This window comes from Elephantulus edwardii, unplaced genomic scaffold (assembly GCF_000299155.1).
Source record: "Elephantulus edwardii isolate Elephantulus edwardi_28Jun2011 unplaced genomic scaffold, EleEdw1.0 scaffold00041, whole genome shotgun sequence".
NCBI classification, from domain to species: Eukaryota; Metazoa; Chordata; class Mammalia; order Macroscelidea; family Macroscelididae; genus Elephantulus; species Elephantulus edwardii.
Window position 1 is genome coordinate 4,627,752 of NW_006399791.1, and position 15,001 is coordinate 4,642,752.

General features: G+C 43.5%; 1 protein-coding gene across 1 annotated transcript; it reads left to right on the plus strand.

The window, feature by feature from the left end:
- The first annotated feature begins 949 nt into the window (after positions 1 to 949).
- On the plus strand, positions 950 to 10,990 carry LOC102867670 (UPF0235 protein C15orf40-like). The gene is made up of 4 exons (XM_006885204.1): positions 950 to 1,008; positions 2,681 to 2,807; positions 8,610 to 8,737; positions 10,895 to 10,990. Exons 1-4 carry the CDS (start codon positions 979 to 981, stop codon positions 10,988 to 10,990), a joined length of 381 nt encoding a protein of 126 aa, XP_006885266.1. The 5' UTR covers positions 950 to 978.
- Positions 10,991 to 15,001: the final 4,011 nt, after the last annotated feature.

Sequence of the window (15,001 nt, forward strand, 5' to 3'; positions counted from 1 at the left end):
TGTTGATGGCCATCACCCCCATGACATCATAGAAGACATCAACAGTGGTGCTGTGGAATGCCCAGCTAGCTAAGGAACTACAGATGAAAATATTTCAATAAAGGATTATTTGTTAACCAAAAAAAACCCAAAACCCAGCTTCTTGGCCTAGGTATAGATTGTGTATTAGCACTATTAGTTGTTCTGAGATTCCCATTCTTCTCAATGTGAGCCATAATATATGATCCACAGTCAAACATCTTTGTATAGTCAATAGAACACAAATAGACATTCTAGTATTAGAGGCAAGTGTGAGATTTCATCTCGCATACTTTGGATTTGTGTTAAGAGGGACTAGTCTTTGAAATTGAGGCCAAGTGAGTAAGGAGTTGACTGCCAACCCACATGCCCAAACGTAGGAAGGTGGGCAGTCTCCTTCCCTGAAAACCCCCTGGAGGGTCGACCTGGGGGGCTGTTCGGAACATACGAATTCAAATGAGTGTGTGTAAGAAAGAGCGGGACCCTCAGATGAACTACTGTAATGGACTTAAGCACAACGGAGCTGGTTTGAGCCAGCTTTCAGCTTGTATGTTCGACCTAAATCAGAGCTCACAGATCTGCAGGTAACACTGAAAACAAAGCTAGAAGTGATTCAACTCCCCACTAGCCCGAGGGGATTTCACGATGTAAGACATGAGCCCCTGTTTTCTTCTTTGGTCCGGGCTCATGCAGTAGGAAAAGGAAGCCTTTCACAGGGATTCCGCGGTGACTAGGAGGTTCGCTCCTGCCCGCCAGGAGGTGTCGCTCTAGGGCGCAGCAGAGGCTCTGGATGCTGTGGTTGGTCTAGCCCGCCGGCGCAGGCGCAGAAGTCTCTTCCGGTTCCGTTCCTTGCTTACTTGCACCCTCCCACTCGGGATGCTGAGTATTGGCAGACGGGTGAAACAACTCGGTGTGTCTTTCGGCGCTCGGACTTCTGCTTGGCTCCCTTTTGGTGTCGAGATGCCTAAGAAGGCTGGTGCGATGAACAAGGCTAGTGACAAGTCCGGTGGCAGCTAGAGGGTGGGCCACAAGGATGCTCGCTGCGGAGCACTAGGGTAGGAAAAGGGGGTCCCGCGCTGGGCGGGGTGCTCCGGGCAGATGTGGGGGAAGCATCATAGAGTTTACCGTCACTCCATTCCAGGGCCCAGGACAGACGCCTTTAATCTCCATACATACAATTCCTGCTGCCTCATCCCCGCCGGAGCAGGCAGCGTCGCCCAAGCCTCTGAGCGTCAGATAGGTCTTAGGGTGAAGTCCGAGCTCCTTGGCCAGGAGGTACTTGAGGGTCTTACAGAGCCGTGTCTACTGACTTCCCCGGCCCCATCTCCCACACTCCCCAGTTAGCACCCGTGTTCCAGCAGCATCTTCTCTGGGTGTCGCCTTAGGTTCACTTCTGTCAAGATCCACTGCAGCTTGCCTCCCCCCACTTTGGCATGACTACACTCTGCCTAAGAATCAACTCGAGCATTGCCTCCTGGCAGCTTCCCCAGGGTCCCACTGCTGGGTGCCCTCTCTTTACCAGAAGGCCCACATGCAATTCGACTGCAGCCCAAGCTCCCTTAGAGCAAGAACACTATCTTTATTCATCTTTACTCACACGTTACTTACCAGACTGCCCCAGTGCTTCTCAGTAGCTGTTAAAAGAATAAGTCTCTAGCACAACTTCTTGCACGTAAACCCCAAAAAAGCCAAACCCACTGCCCTCAAGTCCATTCCAACTCAGCCCCCTCAGTAGGATTTCAGAAGTTGCAAATCTTTGTAGAGACCCCATCTCTCTTCCTTGAAGTGCTTGATAAATCCCAACTCAGATCTCTTGGTTACCAGCCTGACACATAGTTGTTGTGTGCCATCGAATCACTTGCAACTCATAGCGATCCTGTGTACAAGAGCCCTAAACCCTGCCCTATCCTGCGCCACTCCCACCACCCCAATCACAGAATCGACCCGTCCCATTGAGCGTCTTCCTCTCCTGCACCAGCCCTTCCACTCTCCCAAACATGATGTCCCTCTCCAAGAACCGGTCCCTCCTTGCAACATGCCCAAAGTATGTCAGATGAAGCTTCAGAATCCTTGATGCCAAGGAGCAGCCCGGCTTCACCCTCCCTCTCCAGGACAAACCTGTTTGTTCTCCTAGCAGTCCATGGTATATTCAACACTCTTCTCCAGCATCACAGCTCAAAGACACATAGTAGGCATTTAAATATCAGTCACTGTTGGACTTTAGCTTGGAACACACACATGCCCTCTTCAACTTTAGTTATAGACAAGCATTGATTAGCTCCCGCTGCATTAAAAAAAAAAGACAACTATTAAATAATCCCTCCCTGTACTTGAAGAATTGGAAGTGCAACGCAGTTGGTAGGAACCAGAATAAGATGTGGAAGCTAGGATCAGGTCTTCCAGGACAGGAAGAAGCACTTTGGGGAGTTAATGGGAAGGCTACATGAGAAAGTTGCTTTGAACCTTGAAGGAGGACAGAAAAAAATGGTAAAACTAGAAGCCAGATCAGCTTCCATCAAGGTGATTCTGACTGTCGGCAACCCTGCCAGCTAGCATAGTCTGCCCTGGCCAGAGGTAAAAGGGAGTAGTGGAAGGATCCAATTAAAAGTGTGGGAAATACTTTGGGATCCGTAAGGTTGTAGTGTGGTTGTTATCATTTTAGGGTAAAAGCCAGAACAAGGAACCAGAGAGACCACTTCCTTCCCTGGGTCCTGTGGCAGTGGATTCTAAAGGTTGTGTCACCATAGCCATCCACGCCAAGCCTGGCTCCAAACAAAACGCCATAACAGGTACATCTGGACATGGGGAAGGGGGTCCTGCTTGGTTCCTCCCTTTATCTTGGTTAACTGAGCACTTACCTGTGAGAGTCGAATGTATTTCTACACCTGCAGTTAGAAGCTTCTTCTAGATCCTAATGAAACAAAGATGGAAAACCAGTGTCTAAACGTGAGTTATGCTATATTTAAAACATTTCCTGTGAAAGCCTGTATTTTAAGATGTGGTATTTTAGAAGGAACATACATAGCAATATGTATGCTAGGTTCCTTTCCATTTATCCTATTCCCAAACTGGAGGTGTTAGAGAAAGGAAGAGGCAGTTTGGTTTCAGTTAATGATTATTGACCTAAGAAACACAAACTCACTACTGAAAAGAGGTTCTAACTCGTAGCAACCCAGCAGCAGAGTAGAAGTGCTCTAAAGGGTTTCCAAGACTGTACATCTTTATAGAAATACTGTTGGGTCTTCCTTTTGCAGAGTGGCTGGTGGGTTCAAACCCCTGACCTTTTGGTTATCCACCAAGCACTTTAACTACCAGTGATTCTTACTGCTGTTAAGAAGAGAAGAAAAGCTGAGCTTTGAGACCCCAGATCATCAGTTTCTGGGTGACCTTGTTTTAAACTCTCACTGTCGTCAAGTTGGAACAGCCCCACAGCTGAGCCTTCTTTGGCTTTCTGGGCTGTGGATCAGATGGAAGGAGATTGCCCATCATTCTCCTGCTGAGTTGTTGGTGGATTCCAGCCATCAGAGAGGTTAGCAACATAACACTGTATGGACTAAGCTAGCAGAATGCCTTTGTTTTCAATTAGTACAACACAAAATATTTCTGGGCCTAGCATCTTCATCTGCCAAATGGAAAGTTGGACTGAGAGGGTTTCCGTGTCTCCTCTGACGCCCTGGGCCAGCTGAGGATCTCACCAGTGGGCCAGCGGAAGCCAGTCAGACATGGCTCCAGAGTAACTGCATTTCTCTTAAACACTGAAATTCCTGGGTAATGGGATTCTGAGGGAGAAAAAGTTTGCAACCTGTTGATCTGAGCTATCTTGGATGTCTCTTTTTACCTGGAAAACTTCCTGGAAAAGCATTCCAAACTTTTCTTATACATAGTTTGAAAAGAAGGCTCAAGAACTGGATTCTGAGCCTATTTTGTGTAATAGCCGTGTTAACTTGGCCGTTTGTTAGCCATACCCTCTTTAATCATAATTTTCTAGGTGAAAATAATCATCATGGGTTTTTTTTTTTGTTTGAACACTAACAAGTATTGTCTGCCAATCACACATTCTACAAGAATCATTGATAAATTACCCTTACAACAGTATCTTTTACCGATATTAAACAAAGAGATGAGTTTACATATACAGATGAAAAATCAGTGCGTAAACAAAAACCAGACTACTTTTGTTCAACAACATAGAATGAGAAGATATAAAATCTCAAATGGCAATTTGGACACAGAAAGGATTTTAAGGCTTTTTAAATGCTTCTTCTCGTCTCACATGTATCTTCTTCATACATAGCATCAGGTGTTCGTGTGCTCAAGTTCATAAACTCACAAGTACTAAATAAACATCACAGGTACTAAATGAACCTCTATAATTTATGTTCTGAGTCATTCTTAATACATGCTGATACTACAAAGACTAAAAAAATGAAATAGAAACAGGATACAAGGTATAGAAATGAGGAAAATGATCTAAGAGTGACTACTTAAATCAATACTAAATCGAGGCTGTTCTAAGCTATGGGAGCTTCTCTGTGAAGACTACTCCCCAAATTCTGCTTGCTCAAGTGCATCTTCTTTCACCATCTGTCTACTCTTGAGCCATCTTACAAAGTCCTGATACTCTTCTTGAGCTGGATTGACACCTCCTCTATCACACTGACCTTCATCTCCTCTCCCAGATTATGGCCAGCTACTGCTACACTGGCACCCGAGAGGGAAGATTCCTCAGTGCTTCTAGTCTCTGTATCCCTTCTAGATTGTTCTGTATTTTCCACCACCAGGTCCTCATCATCTGTTCTACCCCTGGTGGTGGGTATGTTTGAGTTGTCTGAGCTGACAGCTAATTCCATTTGGGAGGTGTCACGGTTAACAAGGTCTCTGCAGGTATTCACTGGACTGTTGTTACTTGCAGTTAAAACTGTGTTACTTCTCTTTGTTTGCAGTGAGACACATGCCTCATAGGCTAAATACCCAGTAAATAACTGGAATTGATTCATTCTACCAAGTGTTGTCTTGATGATGGGAGTCATAACCCCCCTCTGACATGTCAATGAACAGAGCAAGATAGATAGTTTTCCCATTTTCCACTTTTTGTGTAATGGTAAAAATGGCATTTACAGTCCCTCTAAATAGTATTACCTCATTAGAGTCAAGCGTCTTATCGAGCACATTTCCATCTAAAAAATCTCTCAGTGCCTTCCAGACTTTAGGGCCAATTATGTATTCAGTCCCTCGTGTAACGTCACAAATCTCACGCATGCCAAAGTTGGCATATATCAGAGTTTTCTCTACTAGCTTCATGATACCACTTAAGAAATCACTAGTCATTGTCTCAAAGAAGGATTGGGCAAAGGCACTGTATAAAGCCACATCCTTAGAGAGTAAATCAATTCTAAGGCTGGAATAAGCATAGAAGCTCAAGAAGTATTTTGCACACTCCAAGATATCGTTGTGAAAGCAGCGCACTCTTCTCCTCTTAAAGATTTCATAGGACTTTTGCTTAAAGTTGAACTTTACCACTGGAGCACTGCCATTGTTGCCCACATTTTGTGCCCCCATTTGGAGGTCTTCATGTGGGACTTTTATATCAAAGACAGCATTCTGGATGTTTAGGACAGAGCCATCAAAGCTACTACCAGTCATGTGGAACATCATTAAGTGCTTCTCTTTTTGAAAGCTAATGGTCTTGTGTACACCTTTGGCCATGGCTTCCACAGTGGAATGAATCATAAATGGCTCTCAAGGTATTAAAGTCAGATATGTCCCCTGTATTCTGGAGAGTCTGACTCTGTATAGCCCTTAAAAAGCGTGGGACATTCACTACTGTATTTTCTGTCCCTCCTCCTAAAAAGCCTTCAGAAAACATTTTCAACTTGCTTGTCAATATGAATGAACATTCCTCAGAGAACATGACTCTACTTCCTTTACAGTCTATGCAAACTTTGGGTCTCTTCTGTTCATAAATCATTTTTAAAGGCCAGTGATCAATGACTGCCTTAACTACAGCATCATTAAATGTGAAATTAATCAACCTCTTGACATCTTGCATCTTAGCCACATTGATGAGGTATTCCCTCTTTGTCATAACTACATAGTCATGAGTGGGACCGTTACATTGGTAAATGGCAACAACATGGATGCCACCACGCTGGGTGGCCCCCGCAGGTGACACCATTCCCGTTTTAACGCCTTTGCCACGGCCTTTGGAGTACATCTTTATGTTGATATATCAACTTCCGCTTTTGTCTTGAGGAGTTCTCAAAACCGTTTGATATATTAACTTGAGCTCTGTTCAGCACCAACCAGTCGTCCTAAGTCCTCATGGTAGGAAACCCTAGTTCCCCAAAGTAACTGTGTCACCAGAGTGCCTTCCACTTCACAGTTAAAGAGATGGGGCTCCTTAGGTTGAGGAGATGAGGACAGTACATGTAAGTAACCGGGCTCAGTCCTCCAAAATGGAGGGAAAAGCCTGATCATGGGTTTTAATTAGTTTCTTAGATGAAAACACTGGGCCAAGTGCAATGGACACTGTTAGCTTTAGGAATACTGTGTTTTATCAAATCCAAGATGCTGTCAATGTAGGATTGTTATCAGATGCCCTTGAAACAGTTCCAACTCATAGTAACCATGTGTACAACAGAACAGAACACTGTGGGCCTCGTGGGCCTCACAGCCACCGCTCAGCCTGTAGGTGCTACTCATGTATTGATCAGTCTCCTTGCCTAGAGCATCTTCCTCTCTTTGCTGACCTTCCACTTAACGCGATATCCTTCTCCAGAACACAATCCTTTCTGATGACAGGTCCAAAACACCCGAGTCTTGCCATCCTCACTTCTAAATACCACTGTTTTTGTTCTTGTTGTATGCTATCCAGTCAGAAGTGAATCATAACTGACCCTTCCATGGATTTCCAGAGGCTGGAAATGGAATTGGAGCAGAGTGCCTTTCTTCTGTGGAACAGTTAGTAGATTCGAACCACTTGCCTTTGGCTTGGCAGTAGGCCACCAGAGCTCCCTAACCTAAGAGTGGGGGAAAAAAACAACAACCCACAAAACCAACGATACTAATGACTAGATGGAGTCCCCACATGATGCAGCTTTGTGCTTGTAACTGGTAAGAAAAAGATGGCGGTTTGAACCCACTCAGAAGTGTCTCAGAAGAAGAAACTATTGATAAGGAAAAGGTTTCCAAAAGGTCTCAGCCTGGAAAGGCCCCATGAAGTACACTTTGGTTCTCACGTAGGGACCAAGCATCTAATCAACTTAGTGGGAATTGTTAACAACTGAACACCTTTGCATTGATCATAAGACAATCTTTGAATTCAAGGATGAGGAAAATTGCTTGCTAGAATTGGTGAATGCAGAAGAAAGCTAATCCAGTCACTCATGCTTTTGGATTCTGTGGTGGTCTTCACACAGGTAGGGTTAACTATGGAAACAGCTGAGTGGCTCCAAGAAAGGATTCTCAAGCACACTTGCAAACTCCTTTGAATAAAGGCCTCTTGTTAGAAATAAGAGTGGAGCACTCCCTATAGGTCACTCTTCTGAAGGTTGTATTGAGAGGAGGCAGGACGTCCCAGGCATTGTTCTTTGTCAAAGGATTTAACAATTTAAGTTCCAGTTTTCCAGATTTACTTTTTAATCACACCCTAACTTGATGATTTTGTCCACATTACCTCTAAATTCCAGTTTCCTTATTTTAAAATGGCAGAATTAATGGTATTAAAACTTATTGCCAGAGAGTCAAAACCAACTCATAGCTAACACTCCAGTGGGTTTTCAGAGGCTGAAAATTACAGAGGAGTAGATTGTCGAACTTTGCTCTGCAAAGTAGTGGACTGACTCGAACCACATGCCTTTTGGTTTGGCAGCAAAACATACATACCACTAGGCCACCAGTGCCCCTTTATTAATGGTATAATCTTTATAAACTCATTGTGATAAGCATATATATGTTGATAAAGCTTTTAAAACATATTTACTTGTCCTTAAAATTAATGACTAGTAAGTGCTATGCAACTTTTTATTACATTTTAAAGCATTAAATATGCATTACATAAGAAGATGAGAAACATAACAACAACAAAAGTTACATTTCACAAGAGCTGTAGTCTGGCCTCTCCTCATCCTGATCAAGAAACGTCCTGTGTGCACTGCAGTGAGCTGCCTGTTTCACAGGCTTCCCCAGTGACTGCTGGGCACCGCCCTGCTCCCCGACACCTGCCTGGGGTGTTCCTGTCAGCTCTTCCCTCAAAGTTCAGGTTTCCTGTTGCTACAAACAGGATGCAGCCCGTGAAAGTTTTCATTACTAAACTGTGTGGGGCCAAGTGTGTCTGCACTTGTTGGTAGGTGCCATGGAGTGATCAGCAGAGCAGGATAAATGTCGGGTTTGTTTTCTGGATCCTTTTTAAAGTAAAGGCATTTTTATGTTTATGGTCCCTTAAGTATGATGAAATTATTTGTTACTCATTCAGTAGTTATAATTGGAAATCTACTTTGCGTTAGGCAACCAAAAAACCTCTTCTGTAAAATATTCTCACTTTATGAAGAAAAAGATCTTGCTAAGGATCAAGTCCACACTTTTTATTTCAGATTTGACAACAGAGGCTGTAAATGTAGCCATCGCAGCACCTCCTTCAGAAGGTGAAGCCAACGCCGAGCTCTGCCGATACCTGTCCAAGGTCTTAGAACTCAGGAAGAGTGATGTGGTTTTGGATAAGGTAGACTTCTCTCTCTTTTTTAAAATAAAACAACTTTGGTTATTACACACTAATCATATTTATAAAATAGGAGGTTTTTACCTGAATAATTGAAAAGCTTAGTGTGTTTGTAGTTGTGTACTGTTGAATCACAACCAACACATAGCCGACCCTCTAGTGGGTTTTCAGAGACTGTAAATCACACGGGAGGAGATTGCCCATCCTCCCACAGAGCAATTGGTAGATTCGAACTGTGTGCCTTTGGGATTGCAGAGCAGCTTCTTAACACTAGGCCACCAGAGCTCTGTGTTTACATATCACTAAAACCTGTGGATTCTTCCTGGTTAGCCTCCCTCGTACCTGCTGCCTTATGCAGGCTGCCTACACGCCTTTCTTTTCCTGAGTTGCCATTTTCTTCTTTCTGAATGCATTTCTTTATTTTTCTGTGTGAGATTAATCTTGTGTACTTTTTCCATCAAGTCATTCCCACACAAATAAAATGGCTCTCTGGCCGTCACCACGAGCCACTCCATGAGAATTGCTGGTCCTCACTTGTCCGTACTTATTACGAGGGGCTCATTAGGAAAACGGAAGGCTTGTGTGAGTCATTACTGTGCCCAGGTGGGCATCAGGATCCCCTGGAGTGCTTCCTGAAGTAGCGCCCTCAGCATGCCCTAGACTCACTGGGGTAGAATCTGCAGGAGTGGGGCCAGCCAGGTTGATGTTCTGTAAAGTTGTCCTGGCTTTCGGGTCTATACTGTGTAGCCCCTCTAGGTTCTAACTGGTGTTCAGAGCCGTCGATTGTTAGGCTCCCCCTCTAATCACCTGATCAGGACCCATCCCTCCACAGTCCCATCCTGGGCAAAGTCATTCCTGAGTCTCTGTAAGTGCTTAGAAGCCAGCTTTTAAGAGAGTGGGCATTCTCACCTCCGCTCCCTGTGAAAATTTATCCATATATATATTAAATCTCTACCCAAATTTTCAAGGAGCTCTGGTGGCCGAGTGGTAAGAATCTGCACTGCAATTCCAAAGGTATACAGTTCAAATCCACTAGCTGCCCTGAAATCCACCAGCTGTTCTGGAGAAGACGAGACAGTCTCAGTCTGTGTAATTTACTCACTCTGAAAACCCCCTGGAGGGTCAGCTATGTGTAGATCTCAATGCATAGGCACACAACAACCCAAATCTTCACTTCTGTAAAGAATATATTTCAAAACTGTCCTTTAAAAATTTGTCTCAAGTGGCAGTGGAATCACAGCACTTAGATATGTGTTGTGTGGTTTCTTTTGAAGTTTTCAGAAATACGTGTCAATACAGAGAATGTTGTTGTTAAGTGCCTTCGAGTCGTAGGCAACTCATAGCAACCCTATGAACGAAAGTCCTCAACACTTGTGTGACTTTCATCCTTTCTCCAGGTTCATAGGGTTTCCGGAGGCAAGCTATTATGGAAGTGGATGCCACTCCTGCTTCCAAGCTTGTTTTAATCAGGGAGCTTCACTAAACACTGTCCACCATGGGTAACCATTATCGCATCTGACACATCAGTGTCACGGTGTTCAGCTTCCATGAGTTACCTCTGTATGGCAAGTGGATACACCAGTGCTATACAACCTAGAAGAATGTTTGACCAAAAACAATTAAAAACAGGCCTGAGGGCCATGGATTAAAGTCACTCACCTTTGGCTTGGTAGCATCACTTTCTGTCCACTAGGCTGATCTCTCTCTGTGTTGTTGTTAAATGCTGTCAACTTGTAGGCAACTCATAGCAAACAGAATAGCAATTTTTTTTCTGGATTTCTTAGATAGAAGTTTATATGTATTTTGGTAATTTAAATTTATTTTAATGTTTTAATTTGAACAAAAAAATTTAAGTAGAACATCTTTAAATCTGGATTTCATATTCATTTAAAAATTTTTAAAAACCTATTTTGTTATTAAAATTTACATATAGAGTTAAAAACCCTAGAGAATAATAAAAACTGCAGTAAGGTGGCATGTGAGAGTCTAGTTAGACCAGAGTGGCAGAATAAAGTGAAGACTAAGCTGTCAGAAAAGCCCCAGGCCACATGTACAGATTTCCTGAGGACGCTGCTGGACTGGTGGCAGCTGACATCAGCGTCTCTGACGATGTGAGGTGTGCATGAGGCTGTCCTAACATGCTTTTCCCTTTTCCTCTAGGGTGGGAAGTCTCGTGAAAAACTAGTGAAGATTTTGGCCTCCACAACTCCAGAAGAAATCTTGGAGAAATTACAAAAGCAAGCAGAAAATAAGTAGAAGAAATGAAAACATTTACTGAGGAACTTTTTATTGCTAATAAGTTTTTAAGTAGGAAAACATTTAAATACACAGAAAAACAGAACTGATTTTTTTTAAAATAAAGTTTCAGATAAGTTACAAGGAAATAAGAATTTTTAAAGTACCGAATTGAATAGCTGATAATAGTATTGAATAGTGGTTTTAAAGTTCCTGACCCAAACCAGAATGGAGCCTATAATTCTGATTCCACTGAATTCTTCATAACACAGTTGGAGAGGACATTCACAGCAGCCTGATGTAACCCCTTCCCATATTGTGACAGGCCTCTGCTGTCCAAGGGTTGAGAAACTTACTCAGCATCCTCAAATCATGTAAGACGGAATCAAAGCCCAAATCTCGTGATTCCTAATTGAATGCAGTTTATACTGATTGTAAATTAAAATTCTATTTCGACTCTTGCTTTAGGAAGCTCTAGTGGCTTGGTGGTAAGGAATTGCACTGGTAACATGGAGGTGTGCGATTTACATCCACCAGCTGTTCTGCAGGAGAAAGATGGACAGTCTCCTCCCGTATGACTAATTCCCTCCGCAAACACACTGCAGGGTCAGTTCTGACTCAGTGGTCCACTATAATAGCAGCTCTTTTTTATTTGTTTTGAACTTTTCCAGAATTTGAGACTTGTCTTCTTAGTTTACGGACCCAGGCCTCTGGGATCGCTCTCGTATTAATACAGACTGAGAGCATAGCAGCTGGGTAGTTTAGCTAAGATCACTGTGAACCTTAATGATGAGTTTGGATAAAGCTCAGTTATCCTACGTTCTAGTGGCTCCGTGATTAAGGCCTTTGGCTTCTAACGAGAAAGCTTGCCATTTGAGGCCCCCAGGCATTGATGGGAGGATGAGGTGGTCTGTAAAGATTTGCAGTCTTGGAATCCCTGTGGGGCAGGTCTTGGCCTCGGGGTTGTAGGGACTCGTCCTCTCGCTGGCAGTGGGCTGGGTGTTAGGAGTTTATCCTATCTTATAAACTACGATGCCCGTCTGCTTCCAAATGTGCTGCTGCTTCACCTCTTCACTGAAGAACTTTGCCCGCTCTTTCTCAACACTTCAGTCATTTTACTTGCAATTTTTAAGTAAGTTTTCTTGGTGTGGGTTTTTTTTTTGAAAGTCAATTATTGAAGAAGCTTTTCTTGGCAACTAAGAGAAACCTTAACTCCAGCTGGCTTCCTGGAAAGGCTAAAGGCAAGTGTATTAGGGTTGGTGTGATTCGGTGCTCAGGATATCATGAACTTTCCTTTGACTTTGTTTAAGTCAAGATTTGAAGCTTTACCTTCAAACCTCTTTCTTTCTTCATGGAGGAAAAACAGTACATTCCCAGCATTGCATGTACAATAAGTCCCCTCCAGTAGGAAAGGTTACTCATGAGAGCTTATTTATTTCCCCCCCCTCAGGTAAAACCCAATTCTTTAATTTTTCACTTGAGTGAAAATTTACAAATCATATTGGTTTCTTATACAACCATTCATAAACATGCGGTATTTCTCTTCCAAAAGGGGCCAGTCAGCTTCCCCTTCTGTCTCAGCCCAGGTTAGCTCACATGACGTTTCTAAGTCAGCATCTGTGGTCAGATGCCAAGCTGTCGCCCAGGTTACCTAAGCAAGTGACTGAAAGAAGAGTGTCTTAATTGTTTCAGATCTGCCCTAGAGCTGGAGATGCTGACCTCCTCAAAGCAAAGGAGGTTCCTGAGTAAACACTGAATAGTGGATGGTGGGATGTGGTGGTGGTTCGTGTCTGTCGAGTTGGGTATCACTCACTGACCTCAACAACAACAGACTGAACCCTCTCCTAACCTGTGCCATCCTTATCCACAATACACTTGTGTCCACTGCCTCAGTCACTGTATCAATCCATGTGGTTAAGGGTCTTTGTCTATTTCACGGACCCTGCACCACCTTTCCAAGCATGATGTCCCTTTCCAAGGCATAGCTTCTCCTAACAACATTCCCAAAATATGAGGGAGAAGATTTGCCTCTTAGGACCACTTAGGTTGCTTTCTCCAAGATACAGCTTTTCCTTTGGCAGTCCACGGAATGTTCAGTACTCTCTTCCAGCACCACAACTCAAAGGCATCGATTCTTATCCTTACTCACTGTCCAGCTCTCAGATGTATAGCAGGTGATTGGAAAGACTATGGCTTGAATCAGGCATACCTTAGTTTTTAAACTGACATCATTGCTCTTCAGGACTTTGGAGAGGTCCCCCTACTGCAGTGCAATATTCTGATCTCTTGACTCTTGGTACAAAGGATGTTGACTGTGGATCTAAGTAAGATGAAATAGTTGACAATGTCAGTGTTCTCTCCATGTATCATGATGCTGCCTATTGGCCTAGGAACCAATAAATGTACACTATAATACTACTAATTTTAAATGGTTATACTTTAACATAAGATTTGTCATGCAGAGGTCTTTTGGGGACATGGGTGTAAAGTTAGTATTCTAATAGTGGTTTTTTTGTGTGTTTTTTTTCTAATAGTTTTTAATAGTTTAATATTTTCAGATTTTCATAGTTTACTTAGTAAAGATGATCCTTTGCTTTCAAAAAGTTGAGAGGAGGAGGAACTGACTCGGGAGCAGTACTCCAGGATGCGATTGCCCATTTTTCTTGCATTTAAGGCTGTGTTCAGCAGTCTCTCCTGGTCCCACCTGGGGAGGTTCCGATCTAGTGACAGGTCACAGCTACAACTTGGGCATCCTGACCTGCCATGGGGGTTCAGGCAATGCCACTTTCTTCATCTGGACCCTGGTCATCCTCCTCAGAATCCTGTCTGAAACAGGCCTAATGACCTAGGGTCATAGAGACAAAATTAACCCCATAACCTTGTTTGTCTAACAGGATTTCAACCTGCCTATCCTCTTGATTAACTGACCACCTCTGAGCAAGCAGTCTATGAAGTGACTTCATTCTACGGCCTTTCATGTTCTATGTCGTCCTCAGGTTCTTAGCTCTGCAGCCACCCAAAAATAGGGATTGAAAGGTACTTTCCCAGCTCTTGTGATACTCTAGCACTCTTACCTGTCACCAGTCAGTAATGATAATGTTGTTGTTATGTGCTGTCGAGTCACCTGCAACTCATAGTGACCTGCAAAAATGATTTCTTAATTAATGGTGCCTGCTACTTAGGAGACACTGCTGGGCGCACTGACAGAATGAGGGAAGTAAAGGCCTGGCTTATCCCATGGAGAGAGGCAGGAGCAGAGGATCTGGACTCTTCATCCCTGCGGGCCATTCCACACCATTCTCTCGGGGCAGAGAGAGAGCCACCATCTGCCTCTACAAATTCCTTGAATTTGGCCCTGTGCTTCCTTACCTTTATGCAGAATATAAATTTTAGAACCCACTATGATCAGAATACAGAGTCACTGTACCAAAAAGAATGGCTTGACACTGAAAAATTTCAGGAAGTGGCATGTGAACAACAGCCAATGGTAATGAAGCAAGATATTCAAGCTGCACTAAAGGCACTGGCAAAAAATAAGGCCCCAGGAATTGCTGGGATAGCAATTGACTTGTTTTCGTTAGCAGATGTAGCCCTGGAGGTGCTCACCAGTCTATGCCAGGAAATTTGAAGGACAGCAGCTTGGCTGGCTGGCTGGAAGAGATCCAAATTTGTTCCCATTCCCCAAAAAGGCGATCTAACAGAATGTGGGAATTACCAGACAATATCATTAAATACATCATGCTTGGGAGGGTGGAGGGACAGTGCAGAAGGGGAAGGCCCCCTATGAGATAGATTGATTCAGTGACTGGGCTAATTGGGATGGGTGTATCAGAGACGGTGTGATTGGCACAGGACAGAGCAGAGTTTAGGGCTGTTGTACATAGCGTCGCTATGAGTCACAAGCAACTCGACGGCACCTAACGACAACATCATTAAATACCACATGCAAGCAAAATATTGTTGAAGATCATCCAAAAGCCACAAGAACAGTACACTGACAGAACTGTCAGAAGTTCACCCTGGGTTTAGATG

What these genes read in the sequence shown, in the direction of transcription:
- LOC102867670 (XM_006885204.1), top strand. Translation starts at nt 979, where the DNA reads ATGCCTAAGAAGGCTGGTGCGATGAACAAG. An exon ending in AGGCTGGTGCGATGAACAAG is followed by an intron (nt 1,009 to 2,680) that starts GCTAGTGACAAG and finishes TTATCATTTTAG; the next exon opens with GGTAAAAGCCAGAACAAGGA. An exon ending in CAAACAAAACGCCATAACAG is followed by an intron (nt 2,808 to 8,609) that starts GTACATCTGGAC and finishes TTTTTATTTCAG; the next exon opens with ATTTGACAACAGAGGCTGTA.